This window comes from Oncorhynchus clarkii, chromosome 3 (genome assembly GCF_045791955.1).
Source record: "Oncorhynchus clarkii lewisi isolate Uvic-CL-2024 chromosome 3, UVic_Ocla_1.0, whole genome shotgun sequence".
In the NCBI taxonomy this organism is placed as follows: Eukaryota; Metazoa; Chordata; class Actinopteri; order Salmoniformes; family Salmonidae; genus Oncorhynchus; species Oncorhynchus clarkii.
Window position 1 is genome coordinate 79,534,777 of NC_092149.1, and position 23,973 is coordinate 79,558,749.

A 23,973-nucleotide genomic window follows, 5' to 3' on the forward strand; every position below is an offset into this window, starting at 1 on the left:
GACAGGTGAGAGGCACAATCATTGCTCCTTGTCCTAGAAAGACACCGCTCATTGCCTCCAATAAAACAATAAGCTTCTACTTACTGTATGATATGATTTGGACATTGTACAGACAGACAGACAATCACAGTAATCTATCTGTCTACCCGTGCAAGCTTTTAGGGGCCTAAACTGAAAAACCTGTGTTTCTATGTCAAACGGTTTTGTTATATTTCAGTCTTCTGTGATGTATATAAAGTGTAATATTGGGATGCAAACTGAAAATTGAATACATTTCAACTATATCTGACATGGTACAGCTGCCTTTTTTTTTTTTAAGCCGATGTGTGTGAGATGTAGACTTTAGTTTTAAAGTACATTTGTTTTAGACTATCAAGAATCACTCTGTGTGACCCTGATTTAGCCCACTGCAGTAAAAGTCTAATTCTATGTAAACAAAACAAAAAATTTGTATTTTTCTGCATATCTAAGCATATCGCTTGAGCTGTCTGTATACTCCTGGCTAGAGTTTATTTTCTTCTAAGAAACTAAATGTGTTTCGCTGCAACTCTGCTGAAATCTGGGTAAAATGTTGAAAGTCATGTTGTCCAGTACATTTAGTTATTTATTGCTTTTCTAAAGTCAACCAACCTTGCCAGCAGCCATGCCGCCTAAGATAGTTACATAAGCTAGCTACTCTAACTTGATTGATAGCCTGAAATGGCTTCTGGGTAGCTAGATATGAGGTTGGGATATTGGTAACCCACAGTATCTGAGAGCTAGCTAAAGCCAACTTCATAAAATTGCTAGGTGGCTAGTAGTATTACAGAGAAGCAACAACAAAAAAAACAATTGTAAAAAAAAACTGGGCAAATCTGAGGAGACACGTGCCTCTGTGCCCCCGATGAGCATGACGCCTCTGGGGTCCAAAACAACCTCCAGCTAACTGAGCCTATTCCTCTAGCCCTGGCCCTTCAGTGACCCTAGATCACTGTGGTAACTACTTGAGGTGTCTGGGGACCTTGCCTTACCACCATACGAATCTAGTCTTATATGGAGGATATCAATGAGAATGGTATGCGGTATAGAGCACTGTAGTATATAGAGAGTGTGTAGACTGAGATCTGTGTCCCTAGTGGGTGTCCAGAAGGGTGTAGTATATGATTCATAATGGGTATATTGTGGTTAATCCTATAATCCGAGTTGGATCCCATATGAGTTAAGCTAGTAAAGCTCCACACTAGTACATCACTGTCCACTCTCTCTAGGTCAGTGGGGTTGAGGGGGTTGAGGGGGTTGAGAGGGTTTAGGGGGTTGAGGGGCTGGGGGGTCAAGGGGAACCTACACTGGAAGTGGTCAGCGTGTGTCAGATGAATTTAGTTCTTATGTGTTCACTAACCAATTCAATTAAAACACTCTGTCCGTTTCTAAGGATTTGTAAGGTTCTTATTTGCATAATTTCTCCTTCTCCCAAATCCAGTCAGCTGATGTTCTGAAAGAGCTGCAAAATCTGGACCTCTACAAATCAGCCAGGCTAGACAATCTGGACCCTTTCTTTCTAAAATGATCTGCCAAAATTTTTGCCACCCTCATTACTAGCCTATTCAACCTCTCTTTCGTGTCGTCTGAGATTCCCAAAGATTGGAAAGCAGCTGCGGTCATCCCCCTCTTCAAAGGGGGGGACACTCTTGACCCAAACTGCTACCGACCTATATCTATCCTACCCTGCCTTTCAAGGTCTTCGAAAGCCAAGTCAACAAACAGATTACCGACCATTTTGAATCTCACCATACCCTCTCTGCTATGCAATCTGGTTTCAGAGCTGGTCATGGGTGCACTTCAGCCACGCTCAAGGTCCTAAACAATATCTTAACCGCCATCGATAAGAAACATTACTGTGCAGCCGTATTTATTAATCTGGCCAAGGCTTTCGACTCTGTCAATCACCACATCCTCATCGGCAGACTCGACAGCCTTGGTTTCTCAAATGATTGCCTCGTCTGGTTCACCAACTACTTCTCTGATAGAGTTCAGAGTGTCAAATCGGAGGGTCTGTTGTCCGGACCTCTGGCAGTCTCTATGGGGGTGCCACAGGGTTCAATTCTTGGACCGACTCTCTTCTCTGTATACATCAATGATGTCGCTCTTGCTGCTGGTGAGTCTCTGATCCACCTCTATGCAGACAACACCATTCTGTATACTTCTGGCCCTTCTTTGGACACTGTGTTAACAACCCTCCAGGCAAGCTTCAATGCCATACAACTCTCCTTCCGTGGCCTCCAACTGCTCTTAAATACAAGTAAAACTAAATGCATGCTTTTCAACCGGTCGCTGCCTGCACCTGCCCGCCCGCCCAGCATCACTACTCTGGACGGCTCTGAATACGTGGACAACTACAAATACCTTAGTGTCTGGTTAGACTGTAAACTCTCCTTCCAGACCCACAAACATCTCCAATCCAAAGTTCAATCTAGAATTGGCTTCCTATTTCTCAACAAAGCATCCTTCACTCATGCTGCCAAACATACCCTTGTAAAACTGACCATCCTACCAATCCTCGACTTCGCCGATGTCATTTACAAAATAGCCTCCAATACCCTACTCAACAAATTGGATGCAGTCTATTACAGTGCCATCCGTTTTTTCAGCAAAGCCCTATATACTACCCACCATTGCGACCTGTACGCTCTTGTTGGCTGGCCCTCGCTTCATACTCGTTGCCAAACCCACTGGCTCCAGGTCATCTACAAAACCCTGCTAGGTAAAGTCCCCCCTTATCTCAGCTCGCTGGTCACCATAGCATCACCCACCTGTAGCACGCGCTCCAGCAGGTATATCTCTCTGGTCACCCCCAAAACCAATTCTTTCTTTGGCCGCCTCTCCTTCCAGTTCTCTGCTGCCAATGACTGGAACAAACTACAAACATCTCTGAAACTGGAAACACTTATCTCCCTCACTAGCTTTAAGCACCAGCTGTCAGAGCAGCTCACAGATTACTGCACCTGCACATAGCCCATCTATAATTTAGCCCAAACAACTACCTCTTTCCCTACTGTATTTATTTTATTTTATTTATTTTGCTCCTTTGCACCCCATTATTTTTATTTCTACTTTGCACATTCTTCCACTGCAAATCTATATAGACTTATTTTTCTACTGTATAATTGACTGTATGTTTGTTTTACTCCATGTGTAACTCTGTCTTGTTGTATGTGTCGAACTGCTTTTCTTTATCTTGACCAGGTCGCAATTGTAAATGAGAACTTGTTCTCAACTTGCCTACCTGGTTAAATAAAGGTTAAATAAAAAATAAATAAAATGGACAGAGACCAGCCACCAAAATTAGCCAATAGTGTTTATTCTTGAGAGCTCTGGTCATAATACCATTTACATTGGTTTATATACCTCACATTCCATCATAAATGTCCCTCCTCCTCTCAGATACAATGGCAATATAGTTCACAAGCCTTCTCACATTGTCTGCCACCTGTTAAACAATATACTACAAGGTCTCTCCCCTCCCTGGGTAGGGACAGAATTTTCCAGCCGGTCTGACGATAGCTCCATTCGTTTCTAACAAGGAACAGAAAGTCCTCGTTCTAATTCTTGACTAAAACTACACACATTATATTCAGTATTATGATTATAATAAGATTCATACATTCATACAGTAACAGAGTAGTATTCTGTTTAGTTATAGTTCTAAGTTAAATGTATACATCATTTAGTCATTATTCATAAAAATCCCATAACAGCGTGTGTGTATGTGTGTGTATATTTGTGGTGGTTTACCCAGACACAATGACCAGAATAGCTGCCCAGTAGTTAACCAATGCCATTCCCATATCTGTGTTTGATATGTCACAGTGGTTGACTTGGGCAGAAGCTGAGTACCAGCACCTCTGATATGTCACAGTGGTTGATTTGGGCAGGAGCTGAGTACCAGCACCGCTGATATGTCACAGTGGTTGACTTGGGCAGGAGCTGAGTACCAGCACCTCTGATATGTCACAGTGGTTGACTTGGGCAGGAGCTGAGTACCAGCACCTCTGATATGTCACAGTGGTTGACTAGGAGCTGTCCAGCACCGCTGATATGTCACAGTGGTTGACTTGGGCAGGAGCTGAGTACCAGCACCTCTGATATGTCACAGTGGTTGACTTGGGCAGGAGCTGAGTACCAGCACCTCTGATATGTCACAGTGGTTGACTTGTTACAGATGCACAACTATCATACCCCCAAGACACACAAACCTCTCACCATTACAATTGCATCATATTTTTTGGGGGGTGGGGGGGGGGTATTTATGTAACTTCTCACTCATCATTATTCATGATTCATTCGGATTATTCGTAATCATGGTAGCATCCACATTCATCTAGAAGTGATTAGAAACATATTCTATTCTTATTTACAGTAAAAGTGACTCCAAAATGACACTACATTCTTTACCACCATTTTTCACGAGTTAGTGTATTTAGTATTTTCCACCATTCATTTTTCCAATAGCGGATTTTTGAAACACTTAAAATAAGGGCTGTGTTTCGCGTAGGCTTACACTGGCGTGACGTTTAGACAACCGTGTAAATCTCTCTAGGACCAGGTTACTAAATAAGAACAAGAAGCGACACAGTCTGAGAGTAGGGAGAAAGCTAGCATAGGATTGTTCAAATTTTGCAACAAGTCTATGTTCAGATGTTTAAGTGTCAAGTTTAAATGTTGGATGTGCACAATCAGCCGGCAGATCCAAAGGTTAGGGGTCTAATTGGCCAGGGAGGGTAAGTGTTAGGATTAGACATCGGGTTACAAAAACTGCTGGCTGTACAGGATATACACTGTCTAAAATGTTTTGTATGCTGTGCCCTTAATGTTTTAACACCGACACATACAGTAGGCTTAAATACCGACACATACAGTAGGCTTAAATACCAACACATACAGTAGGCTTAAATACCAACACATACAGTAGGCTTAAATACAAACACATACAGTAGGCTTAAATACCATACAGTAGGCTTAAATACCAACACATACAGTAGGCTTAAATACCAACACATACAGTAGGCTTAAATACCAACACATACAGTAGGCTTAAATACCAACACATACAGTAGGCTTAAATACCAACACATACAGTAGGCTTAAATACCAACACTTACAGTAGGCTTAAATACCAACACATACAGTAGGCTTAAATACCAACACATACAGTAGGCTTAAATACCAACACTTACAGTAGGCTTAAATACCAACACATACAGTAGGCTTAAATACCAACACTTACAGTAGGCTTAAATACCAACACATACAGTAGGCTTAAATACCGACACATACAGTAGGCTTAAATACCAACACATACAGTAGGCTTAAATACCAACACATACAGTAGGCTTAAATACCAACACATACAGTAGGCTTAAATACCAACACATACAGTAGGCTTAAATACCAACACATACAGTAGGCTTAAATACCAACACTTACAGTAGGCTTAAATACCGACACATACAGTAGGCTTAAATACCAACACATACAGTAGGCTTAAATACCGACACATACAGTAGGCTTAAATACCAACACATACAGTAGGCTTAAATACCGACACATACAGTAGGCTTAAATACCAACACATACAGTAGGCTTAAATACCGACACATACAGTAGGCTTAAATACCAACACATACAGTAGGCTTAAATACCGACACATACAGTAGGCTTAAATACCAACACATACAGTAGGCTAAAATACCAACACATACAGTAGGCTTAAATACCAACACATACAGTAGGCTTAAATACCAACACATACAGTAGGCTTAAATACCGACACATACAGTAGGCTTAAATACCAACACATACAGTAGGCTTAAATACCAACACATACAGTAGGCTTAAATACCGACACATACAGTAGGCTTAAATACCAACACTTACAGTAGGCTTAAATACCAACACTTACAGTAGGCTTAAATACCAACACATACAATAGGCTTAAATACCAGCACATACAGTAGGCTTAAATATACTGTATTTGGCAGTTGGTTTAGTAGGCTTAAATATACTGTATTTGGCAGTTGGTTTAGTAGGCCTAAATATACTGTATTTGGCAGTTGGTTAAGTAGGCCTAAATATACTGTATTTGGCAGTTGGTTAAGTAGGCCTAAATATACTGTATTTGGCAGTTGGTTAAGTAGGCCTAAATATACTCTATTTGGCAGTTGGTTAAGTAGGCCTAAATATACTGTATTTGGCAGTTGGTTAAGTAGGCCTAACTATACTGTATTTGGCAGTTGGTTAAGTAGGCCTAAATATACTGTATTTGGCAGTTGGTTAAGTAGGCCTAAGTATACTGTATTTGGCAGTTGGTTTAGTATGCCTAAATATACTGTATTTGGCAGTTGGTTTAGTAGGCCTAAATATACTGTATTTGGCAGTTGGTTTAGTAGGCCTAAATGTACTGTATTTGGCAGTTGGTTTAGTAGGCCTAAATATACTGTATTTGGCAGTTGGTTTAGTAGGCCTAAATATACTGTATTTGGCAGTTGGTTTAGTATGCCTAAATATACTGTATTTGGCAGTTGGTTTAGTAGGCCTAAATATACTGTATTTGGCAGTTGGTTTAGTAGGCCTAAATATACTGTATTTGGCAGTTGGTTTAGTAGGCCTAAATGTACTGTATTTGGCAGTTGGTTTAGCAGGCCTAAATATACTGTATTTGGCAGTTGGTTTAGTAGGCCATATTTCACACTGTCATCAATGTTATTAACAATATCTCTCATCACATGCTTTTCTGTCTCTGGGATCTGTTTAGATTGTTCTTTGAGATTCTGACCCTGTCGTCCTCCCCCCATCGTAGATTACACATGTGTAACAGGCACTGCTCCTTACAATCATGCAGTTGCATTGCTCTTCCAAACGGCATACTTCTCTCAGCTCAGTGTGCCAGTTGTGCTTCCTGTTTCTATGTTGTACAAAGGAATGGTTGGACTGTTGCCGGGTCTGTCTGTGCTGAAGGTGGAAGAGACCTACAGGGATTTCCAAATGTTGGACAAACCACTGGTGGCCTTCTTTTCCCATCAACCCTGAAACTGATTGCGCAAAGATGTCATCACACCAAATCAAATCAAATCAAATCAAATTTTATTTGTCACATACACATGGTTAGCAGATGTTAATGCGAGTGTAGCGAAATGCTTGTGCTTCTAGTTCCGACAATGCAGTAATAACCAACAAGTAATCTAACTAACAATTCCAAAACTACTGTCTTGTACACAGTGTGAGGGGATAAAGAATATGTACATAAGGATATATGAATGAGTGATGGTACAGAGCAGCATAGACAAGATACAGTAGATGGTATCGAGTACAGTATATACATATGAGATGAGTATGTAAACAAAGTGGCATAGTTAAAGTGGCTAGTGATACATGTATTACATAAGGATACAGTCGATGATATAGAGTACAGTATATACGTATGCATATGAGATGAATAATGTAGGGTAAGTAACATTATATAAGGTAGCATTGTTTAAAGTGGCTAGTGATATATTTACATCATTTCCCATCAATTCCCATTATTAAAGTGGCTGGAGTTGAGTCAGTGTCAGTGTGTTGGCAGCAGCCACTCAATGTTAGTGGTGGCTGTTTAACAGTCTGATGGCCTTGAGATAGAAGCTGTTTTTCAGTCTCTCGGTCCCAGCTTTGATGCACCTGTACTGACCTCGCCTTCTGGATGATAGCGGGGTGAACAGGCAGTGGCTCGGGTGGTTGATGTCCTTGATGATCTTTATGGCCTTCCTGTGACATCGGGTGGTGTAGGTGTCCTGGAGGGCAGGTAGTTTGCATTTAGTTTGCCCCCAGTGATGCGTTGTGCAGACCTCACTAACCACCCTTCTTGACAAGCGCTCTCTAACTGAATATCCAATAGAGACAGAAAGCAAAAACATAATTTTATTAAATAGTTTGTATTTGTATGGCATCGTCTCCCAGGAATGATGTAGTAATAATGTAGTGTCAGATTAACACTACCATAACCATTACCATCTAGCACTACCATAACCATTACCATCTAACACTACCATAACCATTACCATCTAGCACTACCATAACCATTACCATCTAGCACTACCATAACCATTACCATCTAGCACTACCATAACCATTACCATCTAGCACTACCATAACCATTACCATCTAGCACTACCATAACCATTACCATCTAACACTACCATAACCATTACCATCTAGCACTACCATAACCATTACCATCTAGCACTACCATAATTACCTCACTCCGTCTCTGTAAACAGACCCATTCAGCCTACAGCTATCCTCTCAAAAGGTCTGCTTGTGACAGAACTTGTCATGGGTGCTCTGGGGGCTGGACCCTGTAACTTACATGCAGTGCAGCTATTACACCACTGCTTCATGGCTCTCTGTCAGCCTGGCTAATAAAATCTTGCTCTAATTTTACTGGTGAGTTTTTCAACAACTAAATGGCCTCCTGTTCTATAATTGTGGATAAAGGTAAGTATCTCGTAGCTCATCTGGTACAACCCCTGTCCAGATGGTGTCATCTGTCTCATAGTTCTGACTCTTAAGGAATAACACTCCATTATTCACATGTAAAGCCCCCCACACTTGTTTGAAAGGCGTGAACTTTGGCTCCAATTGCAACTCCACAGGGAGCTCTGCTCTACCCTCTTTTTTCCATGTTTTTAACTGGGAGACCACTGTGTCTCTATCCTGTGCTTCCAAAAGGAAAGCTGCATTTTTGGGTACTGTCTGGCTTGTCTGAGCTCCAACTACAGGCTCAATAGTGACATCCTGTTATGCTTTCGCCGTAAAGCCTTTTTGAATCTGACAAAGCGGCTGGATTAACAAGAAGTTAATCTTTTAACCATTGTATAACACTTGTATTTTCATGAATGTTTATTATTACTATCCTGTAGTATGACACCAGGCCTAAAAAGCTTCTAGCCTCTGTCTGTGACTTGGGGCTAGGCCATGATCTGACTTTCTGTCTGTGACTTGGGGCTAGGCCCTGATCTGACTTTCTGTCTGTGACTCGGGGCTAGGCCATGACCTGACTTTCTCTGTCTGTGACTCGGGGCTAGGCCATGATCTGACTTTCTCTGTCTGTGACTCGGGGCTAGGCCATGATCTGACTTTCTCTGTCTGTGACTCGGGGCTAGGCCATGACCTGACTTTCTCTGTCTGTGACTTGGGGCTAGGCCATGACCTGACTGTCTCTGTCTGTGACTCGGGGCTAGGCCATGACCTGACTTTCTCTGTCTGTGACTCGGGGCTAGGCCATGACCTGACTTTCTCTGTCTGTGACTCGGGGCTAGGCCATGACCTGACTTTCTCTGTCTGTGACTCGGGGCTAGGCCATGACCTGACTTTCTCTGTCTGTGACTCGGGGCTAGGCCATGATCTGACTTTCTCTGTCTGTGACTCGGGGCTAGGCCATGATCTGACTTTCTCTGTTTTCATGGGGTCAGTGGTAGCTCACCTGTGACCTGAACAAATGGCTTCACCTTAATTAAATCCTTAACTAAACTTAATTAAATGCTCCAATCTGCTGAAAACCTTGTCTAAACGCTTCACATGCTCTTGGAATGTATGACCAAACACTATGATGTCCTCTAAATACACCAAACATGTTGTCCACTGTAAATCAGCCAAAACCAGGTGCATGAGACGCTGGAAGCTGCTTGGAGAATTTCTCAAACCAAACCCCACGACCTGGAATTTGAAAAGCCCTCTCTTTGTCGTAGTTTTGCAACGATACTCTGGGTGCATCTCGATTTGTCAGTTCCCACTGAGCACCGGCAAGCAATTCCAAGGTCTCGTCGATCGTAGGAAGTGGATAAGCATCATTAACAGTGTTCTCGCTTAACCTTCTGTAATCCGCACAGTACCTTATTGAGCGGTCCTTCTTTCTTACTAACACCACTGGTGCTGGCCATGGACTGCTGGATGGGTTAACTACTCCCCTTTCTAACATGTCCTGCAAATGCTTGTCAAACTCTGCTTGCAAATGAACAGGCACCCTCCTCAACGCCTGTTTCATAGGCCTGGTGTCCCCTGTGTCAATCCTATGATGGACTAGTTTTGTGCAACCCACACTCCCACATACCTCCCCATCATTTCCTTTACAGCTCTCAGCTGCAATCTACAGTTGAAGTTGGAAGTTTACATACACCTTAGCCAAATACATTTAAACTCAGTTTTTCACAATTCCTGACATTTAATCCTAGTAGAAATTCCATGTCTTAGGTCAGTCAGGATCACCACTTTATTTTAAGAATGTGAAATGTCCGATTAATAGTAGAGAGAATTATTTATTTCACCTTCTATTTCTTTCATCACATTCCCAGTTGGTCAGAAGTTTACATACACTCAATTAGTATTTGGAAGCATTGCCTTTAAATTGTTTAACTTGGGTCAAACATTTCAGGTAGCCTTCCACAAGCTTCCCACAATAAGTTGGGTAAATTTTGGCCTATTCCTCCTGACAGAGCTGGTGTAACTGAGTCAGGTTTGTAGGCCTCCTTGCTCGCACACGCTTTTCCAGTTCTGCCCACAAAGTGTCTATAGGATTGAGGTCAGGGCTTTGTGATGGCTACTCCAATTGCCTTGACTTTGTTGTCCTTAAGCCATTTTGCCCCAACTTTGGAAGTATGCTTGGGGTCATTGTCCATTTGGAAGGCCTATTTGTGACCAAGCTTTAACTTTCTGACTGATGTCTTGAGATATTGCTTCAATATATCCACATAATTTTCCGTCCTCATGATGCCATCTATTTTGTGAAGTGCACCAGTCCCTCCTGCAGCAAAGCACCCCCACCAAACGATGCTGCCACCCCCGTGCTTTGCAGTTGGGATGGTGTTCTTCGGCTTGCAAGTCTCCCTCTTTTTCCTCCAAACATAACGATGGTCATTATGGCCAAACAGTTCTATTTTTGTTTCCTCAGACCAGAGGACATTTCTCCAAAAAGTACGGTCTTTGTCCCCATGTGCATTTTCAAACCGTAGCCTGGCTTTTTTATGGCAGTTTTGGAGCAATGGCTTCTTCCTTGCTGAGCAGCGTTTCTGTTTATGTCGATATAGGACTCGTTTTACTGTGGATATAGATACTTTTGTATCTGTTTCCTCCAGCATCTTCACAAGGTCCTTTGCTGTTGTTCTGGGATTGATTTGCACTTTTCGCACCAAAGTACGTTCATCTCTAGGAGACAGAACGCGTCTCCTTTCTGAGCAGTATGATTGCTGCGTTGTCACGTTCTGACCTTAGTTCCTTTGTTATGTCTTTGTTTTAGTATGGTCAGGGCGTGAGTTGTGTGGGTTTTCTATGTTGTGTTTGCGTTTGGCCTGGTATGGTTCTCAATCAGAGGCAGGTGTCGTTAGTTGTCTCTGATTGAGAATCATACTTAGGTAGCCTTTTCCAACTTGTGTTTCGTGGGTGTTTATTTTCTGTGTCTGTGTGTTCAACACGGAACTGTTTCGGTTGGTTATTTCACGTAGCGTTTATTGTTTTGTTTCAGTGTTCGCTTGTTTTAATAAAGAGCATGAACACGTACCACGCTGCGCATTGGTCCTCCGATCCTTACTACTCCTCCTCATCGTCGGAGGAGGAAGACAGCCGTTACATGCGTGGTCCCATGGTGTTTATACTTGTGTACTATTGTTTGTACAGATGAACGTGGTACCTTCAGGTGTTTGGAAATTGCTCCCAAGGATGAACCAGGCTTGTGGAGGTCTACAATTCTTTTCTGAGGTCTTGACTGATTTCTTTTGATTTTTCCCATGATGTCAAGCAAAGAGGCACTGAGTTTGAAGGTAGGCCTTGAAATACATCCACAGGTACATCGCCAATTGACTCAAATGATGTCAATTAGCCTATCAGAAGCTTCTAAAGCCATGACATCATTTTCTGGAATTTTCCAAGCTGTTTAAAGGCACAGTCAACTTAGTGAATGTAATCTTCTGCCCCACTGGAATTGTGATACAGTGAATTATAAGTGAAATAATCTGTCTGTAAACAATTGTTGGAAAAATGACTTGTGTCATGCACAAGTAGATGTCCTAACTGACTTGCCAAAACTATAGTTTGTTAACAAGACATTTGTGGAGTGGTTGAAAAACTAGTTTTAATGACTCGAATCTAAGTGCATGTAAACTTCCGACTTTAACTGTATGTCCAGCTCTTGCAATAACTGTTCTTCGTCCCACTTTGCTGTGATGGGAGAGTACAGCAGCTGGCTAGAATCCTGTAGGCTAGCAATGATAATGTCTTCATTACCCTTCTCCCAGATAGAGAAACCCCACAGTTCAGTGCCCTCCCTCAGTAACTGTGATTCCGGAGTTACATTCATCACACAAACTGGCAGTTTCTCCTTCACTGAGATGCCAACGCTACATCCCAGCAACAGGTTGCTCTTGTCAAATATTTCAACACATGGCTCAAAACCCTCAGTTTTGTCATTGTTTACTGTCCCCTCAACTTTACCAGTTATAAACATTTCACTTCCTGAGGGAATAATCGTGTCATTAATCAACACCACTTTCCACCCTCCCCCTGCCCCTCCCCTGAAAATCAACGGAATCTGCTTCCCCAAAACACAACATGTTTTTCTTTCTCAAATCAAGTACGACCCCGTATTTTACTAGGAAGTTTGTCCCTATCGGTGCACCCTGGTTTGCATCGCTAGCGACTACAAAATCCCAGGTTAGATTCAAACTGTCAATGTTCATGACTGTGGACCAGCTCCCCAGAACTGAGAGAAACTGTCCATTTGCTACTTTAACTGTGCTGTGCTATGGTTGCAGTGTGCGTTGGGGTGTCAGTGTAAGTATGTGTGAGTATGTGGTTAGAGTCCAGTGTGTGTGTGCATAGAGTCAATGCAAGAGAGTTAGTGCAAAAAAGAGTCAACGCAGGTAGTCCGGGTAGCCATTCAATGAGCTAATTAGCGGTCTTGTTATGCAGTCTTATTGCTTGGGGGTAAAAGCTTTTCACGGTCCTGTTGGTTCCAGACTTGGTACTGCTCCCGTACAGCAAGCAGAGAGAACAGTCTATGGTAGTATATGTTGATGTTGGTCCAAGAAGCCATGGATTGGCAAGAAGAGAGGAGATGGAATGTAGCTATCAGTAACTGGACTTGGAATGGATGGAGTTGGCCAGAACTGCAGGCAATTATTGAGAGTAGAGTTTATTTAACAGGGTGTGTGTATTCCAATGGCCCAACAGAGGGCGACAATGTCACACAATACCTTTTACCCTGGAGCAGGGTTCCCCAAACTCGGTCCTGGGTGCACATTTTGGTTTTGCCATAGTACAACACCACTGATTTAAACAACCAGCTCATGAAGCTTTGATGATTTTAATCAGCTGTGTAGTGCTAGGAGCAAAAACCAAAAGGTGCACCCAGGTGGGGCCCCAGGACCGAGTTTGAGAAACCGCGCTCTGGAGGACAGGATTAATTTCATGTACCCAATCCAAAAATTACCCACAGTCCTTTACAGCTTTGGGGTTACCAGATCTGAAAGGACCAGATAAGTGGAAGAAATATGTTATGTTTGGTGATGGCTAATCTAAGCCTCCCAATGAATCTAGAGGAGCTTTACACCTATAATAACTATAATGGGCTCCCAAGTGGCACAGCGGTCTAAGGCACTGCATCTCAGTGTAAGAGGTGTTGCTACAGTCCCTGGTTCAAATCCAGGCTGTGTCACATCTGGCTGTGATTGGGAGTCCCATAGGGTGGGGCACAATTGGCCCAGCATCGTCTGGGTTTGGCTGGGGTAGGTTGTAATTGTAAGTAATAATTTGTTCCTAACTGACTTGCCTAGTTAAATAAAAACCTGAGGGATTGGGTTGTATTGGATTTTAGAAGGCAGATTGTAACTTGTTTTTGTTGTTGACTGTGTACTGGAAACACAATTAAAGAATTAAAGATTAGTGTACGTTTTCAGTAACTACAAAGGATGGTGATGGATGGATTGATGCTTTACTGTAATAAAGAGGATAGTACGATATCTTCTGTGACTTTGGAGAGCAATAGAAAATGAGAAAAATAATAACTAAGTTATTTTGCTCAAGTTTAATAACATCAGCATACTTGATCCATTTTCTCTCTCACGTTCAGCAGTGCCTCTGTTATCTTCCTATTGATCCACTGAATATTACTGTGTGTTCCTGTGTTTTTGTTTATGTTCTTTCGCAGCACATAATGTTGGTCTACATTAACAGTGTCCAGTACATAATATTGGTCTATATTAACAGTGTGTAGATTGTATTGGTTTGTATTGGTCTACAATTTTTATTTTTTACTAGGCAAGTCAGTTAAGAACAAATTCTTATTTTCAATGACGGCCTAGGAACAGTGGGTTAACTGCCTGTTCAGGGGTAGAACGACAGACCTTGTCAGCTCGGGGATTCAAACTTGCAACCTTTCGGTTACTAGTCCAACGCTCTAACCACTAGGCTACCCTGCCGCCCCACATTAACAGTGTGTGTAGTGTCCAGTACATAATGTTGGTCTACATTAACAGTGTGTGTAGTGTCCAGTACATAATATTGGTCTACAATAACAGTGTGTGTAGTGTCCAGTACATAATGTTGGTCTACAACAGGCCTGGGCAAAGGCCGGCCCGGGGGCACGTATGCGGCACGCAACCTGATTCAATACGGCCCGCGGAATCATGCTCAGATCACATAAAGAATTTGTGATAGTAAAGTTTTGAAAAATGTATTTGCTATTAAAATGAAAAGCCCAATGAATATTCTCCTTTGTGTAATGATTTTACTCCCACCGCTTGGGGGACATTTATTTTGAAGGTGCCTTGCAAAATAATTAATTCCCCTTGGTGCTTTTCCTATTTTGTTGCATTACAACCTGTAATTTAATTGGGGTTTTATTTGGATGTCATGTAATGGACAAAATAGTCCAAATTGGTGAATTGAAATGAATAAAATAACTTGTTTAAAAAAATTCTACAAAATAAAAAACGGAAAAGTGGTGCTTGCATATGTGTTCACCCCCTTTGCTATGAAACCACTCCCCTTTGCTATGAACCCCCCCCCCTTTGCTATGAAACCCCTCCCCTTTGCTATGAAACCCCTAAATAAGATCTGGTGCAACCAATTACCTTCAGAAGTCACATAAGAACTCCACAGAGCTGGGCTTTTCGGAAGAGTGGCCAGAAAAAAATAAGCAAACATGTTTGTTGTTTGCCAAAAGGGATGTGGGAGACTCCCCATATGGAAGAAGGTACTCTGGTCAGATGAGACTAAAATGTAGCTTTTTGGTCATCAAGGAAAACGCTATTTCTGGCGCAAACCCAACACCTCTCATCACCCCGAGAACACCATCCCACAGTGAAGCATGGTGGTGGCAGCATCATGCTGTGGGGATCTTTTTCATCGGCAGGGACTGGGAAACTGGTCAGAATTGAAGGAATAATAGATGGCGCTAAATTTTATTTTTTTATTTCACCTTTATTTAACCATGTAGGCTGTGTGTGCATAGCAGTGTGACAAAAACAACAACACAGAGTTACACATAATCAAACGTACAGTCAATAACACAAAGGAAAAGAGAAATAGAAAGATCTGTGTACTGTGTGTGCAAATGTAGAAGAGTAGGGAGGTAAGCAATAAATAGACCATAGAGGTGAAAAATAATTGCAACTTAGTATTTATACTGTAGTGGTATATGTGCAGTTGATGATGTGCAAGTAAAGATACTGGGGTGCCAAAGAGCAAGAGGGTAAGTAATAATATAGGGATGAGGAATACAGGGAAATTCTTGTGGGAAACCTGTTTCAGTCTTCCAGAGATTTGAGACTGGGACGGAGGGTAACCTTCCAGCAGGACAATGACCCTAAGCATACTGCTAAAGCAACACTCAAGTGGTTTAAGGGGAAACATTTAAATGTCTTGGAATGGCCTAGTCAAAGCCCAGATCTCAATCCAAATGAGAATCTGTGGTATGACTTAAAGATTGCTGTACACCAGCAGAACCCATCCAACTTGAAGGATCTAGAGCAGTTTTGCCTTGAAGAATGGGCGAAAATCCCGGTGGCTAGATGTGCCAAGCTTATAGAGACATACCCAAGAGACTTACAGCTGTAATTGCTGCAAAAGGTGGCTCTACAAAGTATTGACTTTGGGGGGGTGAATAGTTAAGCACACTCAAGTTTCCATTTTATTGTCTTATTTCTTGTTTGTTTCACAATAAAAAATATTTTGTATCTTCAAAGTGGTAGGCATGTTGTGTAAATCAAATTTTACAAACCTCCCAAAAATCCATTTTAATTCCAGGTTGTAAGGCAAGAAAATACGGAAAATGCCAAGGGGGTGAATACTTTCGCAAGCCACTGTATAAGTAACAACTGCACGAGAACGGACAGAGGCTGATAGGCTGAGTTGTTCAAAGATTTCAAAGGAAAGGAAAGTAGACAATGAATGCAGGGTGTTTTACCCTTGTTGCACCTCAGATGTACAGCCTTGTCAAAGCCTTCAAGGGAAAACTACTCCTCCTGACCTCAGATGTACAGCCTTGTCAAAGCCTTCAAGGGAAAATTACTCCTCCAGACCTCAGATGTACAGCCTTGTCAAAGCCTTCAAGGGAAAATTACTCCTCCAGACCTCAGATGTACAGCCTTGTCAAAGCCTTCAAGGGAAAACTACTCCTCCTGACCTCAGATGTACATCCTTGTCAAAGCCTTCAAGGGAAAACTACTCCTCCAGACCTCAGATGTACAGCCTTGTCAAAGCCTTCAAGGGAAAACTACTCTTCCAGACCTCAGATGTACAGCCTTGTCAAAGCCTTCAAGGGAAAACTACTCCTCCTGACCTCAGATGTACATCCTTGTCAAAGCCTTCAAGGGAAAACTACTCCTCCAGACCTCAGATGTACAGCCTTGTCAAAGCCTTCAAGGGAAAACTACTCCTCCTGACCTCAGATGTACAGCCTTGTCAAAGCCTTCAAAGCCTTCAAGGAAAACTACTCCTCCTGACCTCAGATGTACAGCCTTGTCAAAGCCTTCAAGGGAAAACTACTCCTCCACCTCAGACAGCTCAGATGTACAGCCTTGTCAAAGCCTTCAAGGGAAAACTACTCCTCCAGACCTCAGATGTACATCCTTGTCAAAGCCTTCAAGGGAAAACTACTCCTCCAGACCTCAGATGTACATCCTTGTCAAAGCCTTCAAGGGAAAACTACTCCTCCAGACCTCAGATGTACAGCCTTGTCAAAGCCTTCAAGGGAAAATTACTCCTCCAGACCCGCCAAGTAGAAGCCAACAATCTCACCCTCCTTCCGACACTACAGGTGTGTTATCTGTCAGATGTTTTGAGGATTTTCAAAGTGAATTCAAAGTGTTGGAAAATGACATGCTGTTGGTTTCCTCTCCTTTCACCTTCAATGTGGATAACGCTCCCACTGACCTGCAACTTGAGCTTATCGATCTTCAGTCTGATGCAGTGATTGGAGAACTATTCAAAACTATGTCACTGATGAGGTTCTATGCATCTCTCGATGAACAAAACTTTCCTAAGATGAGGAGTCATGCTCAGAAGATGTTTGTACTGTTTGGGTCAACCTATGTATGTGAACAGACATTTTCAGTGATGAAATGTAACAAGTCAAGGCACAGATCATCTCTTACTCACTCTCACCTCTCAGCAATCCTGCGCATAGCGATATCAGAAACTATACCTGACTTCACTGCTCTAGTCAATGCCCATCAGAGACTTCACTCCTCACACTGATTTTGTAGTTTATATGTAATGTTGAGCTCTCTCTCTTTCTTGTGTTTTTGTGCATACCCGTTAACAAGAGTTCTGTCCATGGTGTTGAATGCACAGTGTCCTTTTGACTCTGTGTAGTTCATTGCATGTTTATTAATAAAAATACCTACCAAAAGGAGAACATGGATGTGGTTTATTTCTGTGCATGTTAAAAAAGTAAAATAAGTAGCACATCTGGACGTGATTTACAGTAGATATATCTGTCAACACAGTCATAGACATCATGTATAATCCTGTAATATGATTCTGGCCCGCGATGGCAAAAATGTATTCTAATGTGGCCCTCCATGGAAAATAATTGCCTAAGCCTGGTCTACAATAACAGTGTGTAGTGTCCAGTACATAATGTTGGTCTATATTAACAGTGTGTAGTGTCCACTACATAATGTTGGTCTATATTAACAGTGTGTAGTGTCCAGTACATAATGTTGGTCTATATCAACAGTGTGTAGTGTCCAGTACATAATGTTGGTCTATATTAACAGTGTGTGTAGTGTCCAGTACATAAAGTTGGTCTATATTAACAGTGTGTGTAGAGTCCAGTACATAATATCGGTCTACAATAAGTGTGTGGTGTCCAGTCCAGAATGTTGGTCTATATTAACAGTGTGTAGTGTCCAGTACATAAAGTTGGTCTATATTAACAGTGTGTGTAGAGTCCAGTACATAATGTTGGTCTACAATAACAGTGTGTGTAGTGTCCAGTACATAATGTTGGTCTACAATAAGTGTGTGGTGTCCAGTCCAGAATGTTGGTCTATATTAACAGTGTGTAGTGTCCAGTACATAATGTTGGTCTACAATAACAGTGTGTGTAGTGTCCAGTCCATAATGTTGGTCTATATTAACAGTGTGTAGTGTCCAGTACATAATATTGGTCTATATTAACAGTGTGTGGTGTCCAGTACATAATGTTAGTCTACAATAACAGTGTGTGTAGTGTCCAGTACATAATGTTGGTCTACAATAACAGTGTGTGTAGTGTCCAGTCCATAATGTTGGTCTATATTAACAGTGTGTAGTGTCCAGTACATAATATTGGTCTATATTAACAGTGTGTGGTGTCCAGTACATAATGTTGGTCTATATTAACAGTGTGTAGTGTCCAGTACATAATATTGGTCTATATTAACAGTGTGTAGTGTCCAGTACATAATATTGGTCTATATTAACAGTGTGTGGTGTCCAGTACATAATGTTGGTGTACAGTGTGTGTAGTGTACTGTATCTATACACACAACTCTCGACACATCAACTTTTTACCTTGCATGGTTCACCACTAGTACAGGTAATCTTCATGTCTAATATAAAGACCTGAAATGCGCTATATGATTAAAACAACGTAGGATATTCCTTCCAACCATACTATCCCCAGCAGCAACAGGTCAAACTGATCATGTTGTGTCTTGCACCATTCTAAAGAGCATCAGACAATGAACAGAAAGATGTGAAGTAATCATCCGTCCTTATAGCTCATTGGTCAACACCATAGTGCCCAGAAATCTCATCACTAAGCTAAGGATCCTGGAACTAAACACCTCCCTCTGCAACTGGATGCTGGACTTCCTGAGGGGCTGCCCCCAGGTGGTAAGGTGGTACATTTGCTGACGACACAACAGTGGCAGGCCTGATCACCGACAACAATGAGACAGCCTATAGGGAGGAGGTCAAAGACCTGGCAGTGTGGTGCCAGGACAACAACCTCTCTCTCAATGTGATCAAGACAAAGGAGCTGATCGTTGAACTATAGGAAAAGGAGGGCCAAACAAGCCCCACATTCACATCGACGGGGCTGGTGGAGCGGGTCGAGAGTTTCAAGTTCCTTGGTGTCCGCATCACCAACAAACTATCAGGATCCAAACACACCAACACAGTCGTGAAGAGGGTACGACAACACATTTTCCCCCTCAGGAGACTGAAAGGATTTGGCATGGGTCACCAGATCCTCAAAAAGTTATACAGCTGCACCCTCGAGAGCGCTGTGACAGATTGCGTCACCGCCTGCTATGACAACTGCTTAGGATCCGACCGTAAGGCGCTACAAAGACTCCAGCCACCCTAGTCATAGACTGTTCTTTCTGCTACCGCATGGCAAGCGGTACCGGAGCGCCAAGTCTATGTGCAAAAGGCTCATTAACAGCTTCCACCCGCAACCTATAAGACTGCTGAACAATTAATCAAATGGCCACCTCTACTACTTGCATTGACCCCCCCCCCCCTCTTTGTTTTTGCACTTCTGCTACTCTCTGTTTATTATTATCTATTCATAGTAACATTACCCCTACCTACATGTACAAACTACCTCAACCCACCTGTACCCCGCACATTGACTTGCTAGCAGTATATAGTATATATAGTATATAGCCTCTTTATTGATATGTCATTTTAGTGTGTTCTTTTTTATTTTTTACTTTACTTCATTCAGTAAATATTTTCTTAATATTACTTCTTAACTGCATTGTTGGTTAAGGGCTTGTAAGTAATCATTTCACAGTAAGATCTGGCTAGACCTCTTGTATTCACTGCGTGCGACAAATACAATTAGATTAGATTTTATTTTATTAGATTTGTTTTGATATAGAAACCTAGGGCTGTGCGTGATCAAACCGTGATTTGTATTATTATCACTGTTTTTGAGAAAAGTAAAGGTGTGTGTGTGTGTGTGTGTGTGTGTGTGTGTGTGATGAGGAAGACACACACAGAGAGGAGACAGGCAGAAACAAAAGGACTGTTTATTAGGTTGACGTGTGAGGCATCCAGTCGCGCTGTCAGCCATGATCTGCCTTAACAAATCAAACCAGCAATTTGTTTTCCTAGAGGACGGCACAGTTAGAGGCCATAGCTAAGAACAAAGGTGTGTGTGTGTGTGTGTGTGTGTGTGTGTGTGTGTGTGTGTGTGTGTGTGTGTGTGTGTGTGTGTGTGTGTGTGTGTGTGTGTGTGTGTGTGTGTGTGTGTGTGTGTGTGTGTGTGTGTGATTTCTTTCTCGACAGGATTTCAAAGCACTTCAGGCATCACTTCTGTGGGACTCTGAGGTCTTTTGTTTAGTCCATCATTATCTTAACACCATTCTGCTCAATTCTAAAATGGATTCCTCTCCACATACCTTCGTCTGGTAGATAGACACAGTACCTGACTCCTGATAAATCCAATGGTTTGGGACTGTCTTAAATGCACTAAAGTGGTAACATGCACAAATCCAGAGTAAGTCAAAATAATGTATTTGAATTGTGAGCAGCACAAGCTGTAACACACAGATTCCATTCTCAAAATATCTAAATATTGAAATTACATAATTAGTGAAGTACTTAATGATAGCAAATCATGTGTCAGTAATCATAAACTCTGGCACGATAATAATATTAATAGTTTCAACAATAACAACCACCAAATCATCAGTTTCACAGAGCATTGACAGACCATTTTTCAGTCCATATACCACTGCGCACAATTGTTTCCTATCACTGTATCTCCCAAACATTGCGTGTAGCTATCCCAACAGCAGAATGTCCCTCTGGAAACTCCACTTTTGCACTCTGATGCATTTTGTGTTATAGTCCTCCGGTCTATGGCCAAAGCAGTCATCGTGTAAGAGTCTGTTCTCTGAGAGTACATTAGCTGGTGATATGGCCTGCCAGGGTTCATCATGTTTCACACAGATACAGTTGAAGTCGGAAGTTCACATACATTTAGGTTCCAGTCATTAAAACTCGTTTTTCAACCACTCCACAAATGTCTTGTTAACAAACTATGGTTTTGGAAAGTCGGTTGGGACACCACCTTTGTGCATGACACAAGTAATTTTTCCAACAATTGTTTACAGACAGATTATTTCACTTAGTTAAGCACAGTCATTACACATGTATCTCATAGGATACACAGCCTGCTCTATCCCATGCTGCTTTTATTTATGCATGTTGTGCTGTTGGGTTTTATGACGTCAACACCATACATTTATAGATGTAATTAGTGGTGAGAGTGGGGAGACGGTGTGTGTAATTAGAGAGGTGATGAGTGATTGAATACGAGCGTATGCATATGCATATGTGTTGTTGTTGCTTGTAATGAGTGTTGAGAGTTTGGCTGAAACCGAAAAAAGCACTTAATTGTTTTTGGGTCTGAACACATGAGGGAGAAGACAGTGTTCTATAGGATTCTGGGAAATGTCATCTGCCCTCGATGGATTAGCAGAACGAACTCCTTCAGGGAGCCTTGAGGAGCCGAGTGTTCTCTTGGTTCTAGACACACAGAATTTGGGAACAGGGTTCCTTATGAGTCTCAGTTTGGGGACTGAGCTACTGGATGAGGACAGGAGCTCAGGTGAGTCTTGGTCCAGACTGATAAGTGGTATATTTAGAGGATTGACAAAGCAGTTTGACAAAGAGTCAAGAAGAATGAAGGATCTCATGACTGACTTCTCAGTCAGGTCTAGAAACACATGTAGAACCATGAAATGGTACATTCCTCCAGGTGGTGTATGAGGTGAGTTACTATGTAAAGCGCTTGGAGTAGTTCAGTTGGTAGAAATGCGCTATATAAGTCCAATCCATTATTATTATTGGTTCAGAAATCTCCTGCCCTCCCTTCCCTAGGAACAACATTCTAAAAGGCAGATAGTCGTTGGGGCGCTGGAGTCCTCATCACAAACAGGCATGATGGTTCTAGATTCGTCCATGGGTCTAGCCTATACTCTCAGGTTCTAGAGTTCTATTGGGCTCTAAGGGTTCCACTACTTGCAAATGAAGGCCAGGGGAAGTTAAATCATCGTAATTTAATCATTATACAGGGACCAAAACACTGGCTCGGTCTATGGGTAGGGCCTGGACTTATAGGTTCTACAAAGGTGCAGGTTCTTCTAATTTACATGTTCTAGGATTCCGCTCTTCACAGCTGTCGACTCGCAGGTGCAGAAACTTTCTCAAGGAGACAGTTCTAGAGTTCTAGAGTTCTAGAGTTTTAAAAATTATTTTTTCCCAGCTCAGCTGCACTCCTCACAGTTGCAGGCGAGGATGTAGCGGTAGGTTGCTGTGATGCGGCTCCCTCCGGCACAGCGGAGTCTCACAGCCTTCAGCTTGGAGGTGTGGGGCTTGCAGCAGAAACAGGTACTCTTGAAGGGCTGCTTCAACACCGAGCTGAAGGAGATGAGAGGGTCGGAGCGGGATGTGTGGCTGCAGTGGCCCTCGCACCGAGCTAGCAACACCATCTGGAGAGGAGGAAGGGAGGAGAGGGGAGGGGAGGAGAGGAGAGGAGAGGGGGGAGAGGAGCAGAGGAGAGAGAAGAAGAGGAGAGGGAGGGAGGAGAGGAGAGAGAAGGAGAGGAGAGGGAGGAGAGGGGAGGAAAGGAGAAAAAACATACATGAGCACTTCAAGGGAGTTTAGAAAACAATAAAGTTATGTTAACCTGTTCAAAGAGCTGTAGCCTATATACTGTAGTCTATATACTGTAGTCTATATACTGTAGTCTATATACTGTAGTCTATATACTGTAGTCTATATAAGAGCTGTAGTCTATATACTGTAGTCTATATACTGTAGTCTATATACTGTAGTCTATATACTGTAGTCTATATACTGTAGTCTATATACTGTAGTCTATATACTGTAGTCTATATACTGTAGTCTATATACTGTAGTCTATATACTGTAGTCTATATAAGAGCTGTAGCCTATATACTGTAGTCTATATAAGAGCTGTAGTCTATATACTGTAGCCTATATACTGTAGTCTATATACTGTAGTCTATATACTGTAGTCTATATACTGTAGTCTATATACTGTAGTCTATATAAGAGCTGTAGTCTATATACTGTAGTCTATATACTGTAGTCTATATAAGAGCTGTAGTCTATATACTGTAGTCTATATACTGTAGTCTATATACTGTAGTCTATATACTGTAGTCTATATACTGTAGTCTATATAAGAGCTGTAGTCTATATACTGTAGTCTATATACTGTAGTCTATATACTGTAGTCTATATAAGAGCTGTAGTCTATATACTGTAGTCTATATAAGAGCTGTAGTCTATATACTGTAGTCTATATAAGAGCTGTAGTCTATATACTGTAGTCTATATACTGTAGTCTATATACTGTAGTCTATATAAGAGCTGTAGTCTATATACTGTAGTCTATATACTGTAGTCTATATACTGTAGTCTATATAAGAGCTGTAG

General features: G+C 41.9%; 1 protein-coding gene across 2 annotated transcripts in view; it reads right to left on the reverse strand.

The window, feature by feature from the left end:
* Nucleotides 1-20,364: 20,364 nt before the first annotated feature.
* LOC139406168 (norrin-like) overlaps nucleotides 20,365-23,973 on the reverse strand; it is a 67,565-nt gene continuing 63,956 nt past the window's right edge. Inside the window, exon 4 of one of the 2 annotated variants that reach the window (XM_071148655.1) lies at nucleotides 20,365-23,000. In XM_071148655.1, the coding sequence (XP_071004756.1) occupies nucleotides 22,776-23,000 (225 nt within the window). In that variant the 3' untranslated portion in view covers nucleotides 20,365-22,775. The remainder of the gene's footprint in view (nucleotides 23,001-23,973) is intronic. The other variant, XM_071148656.1, reaches the window with a different exon arrangement.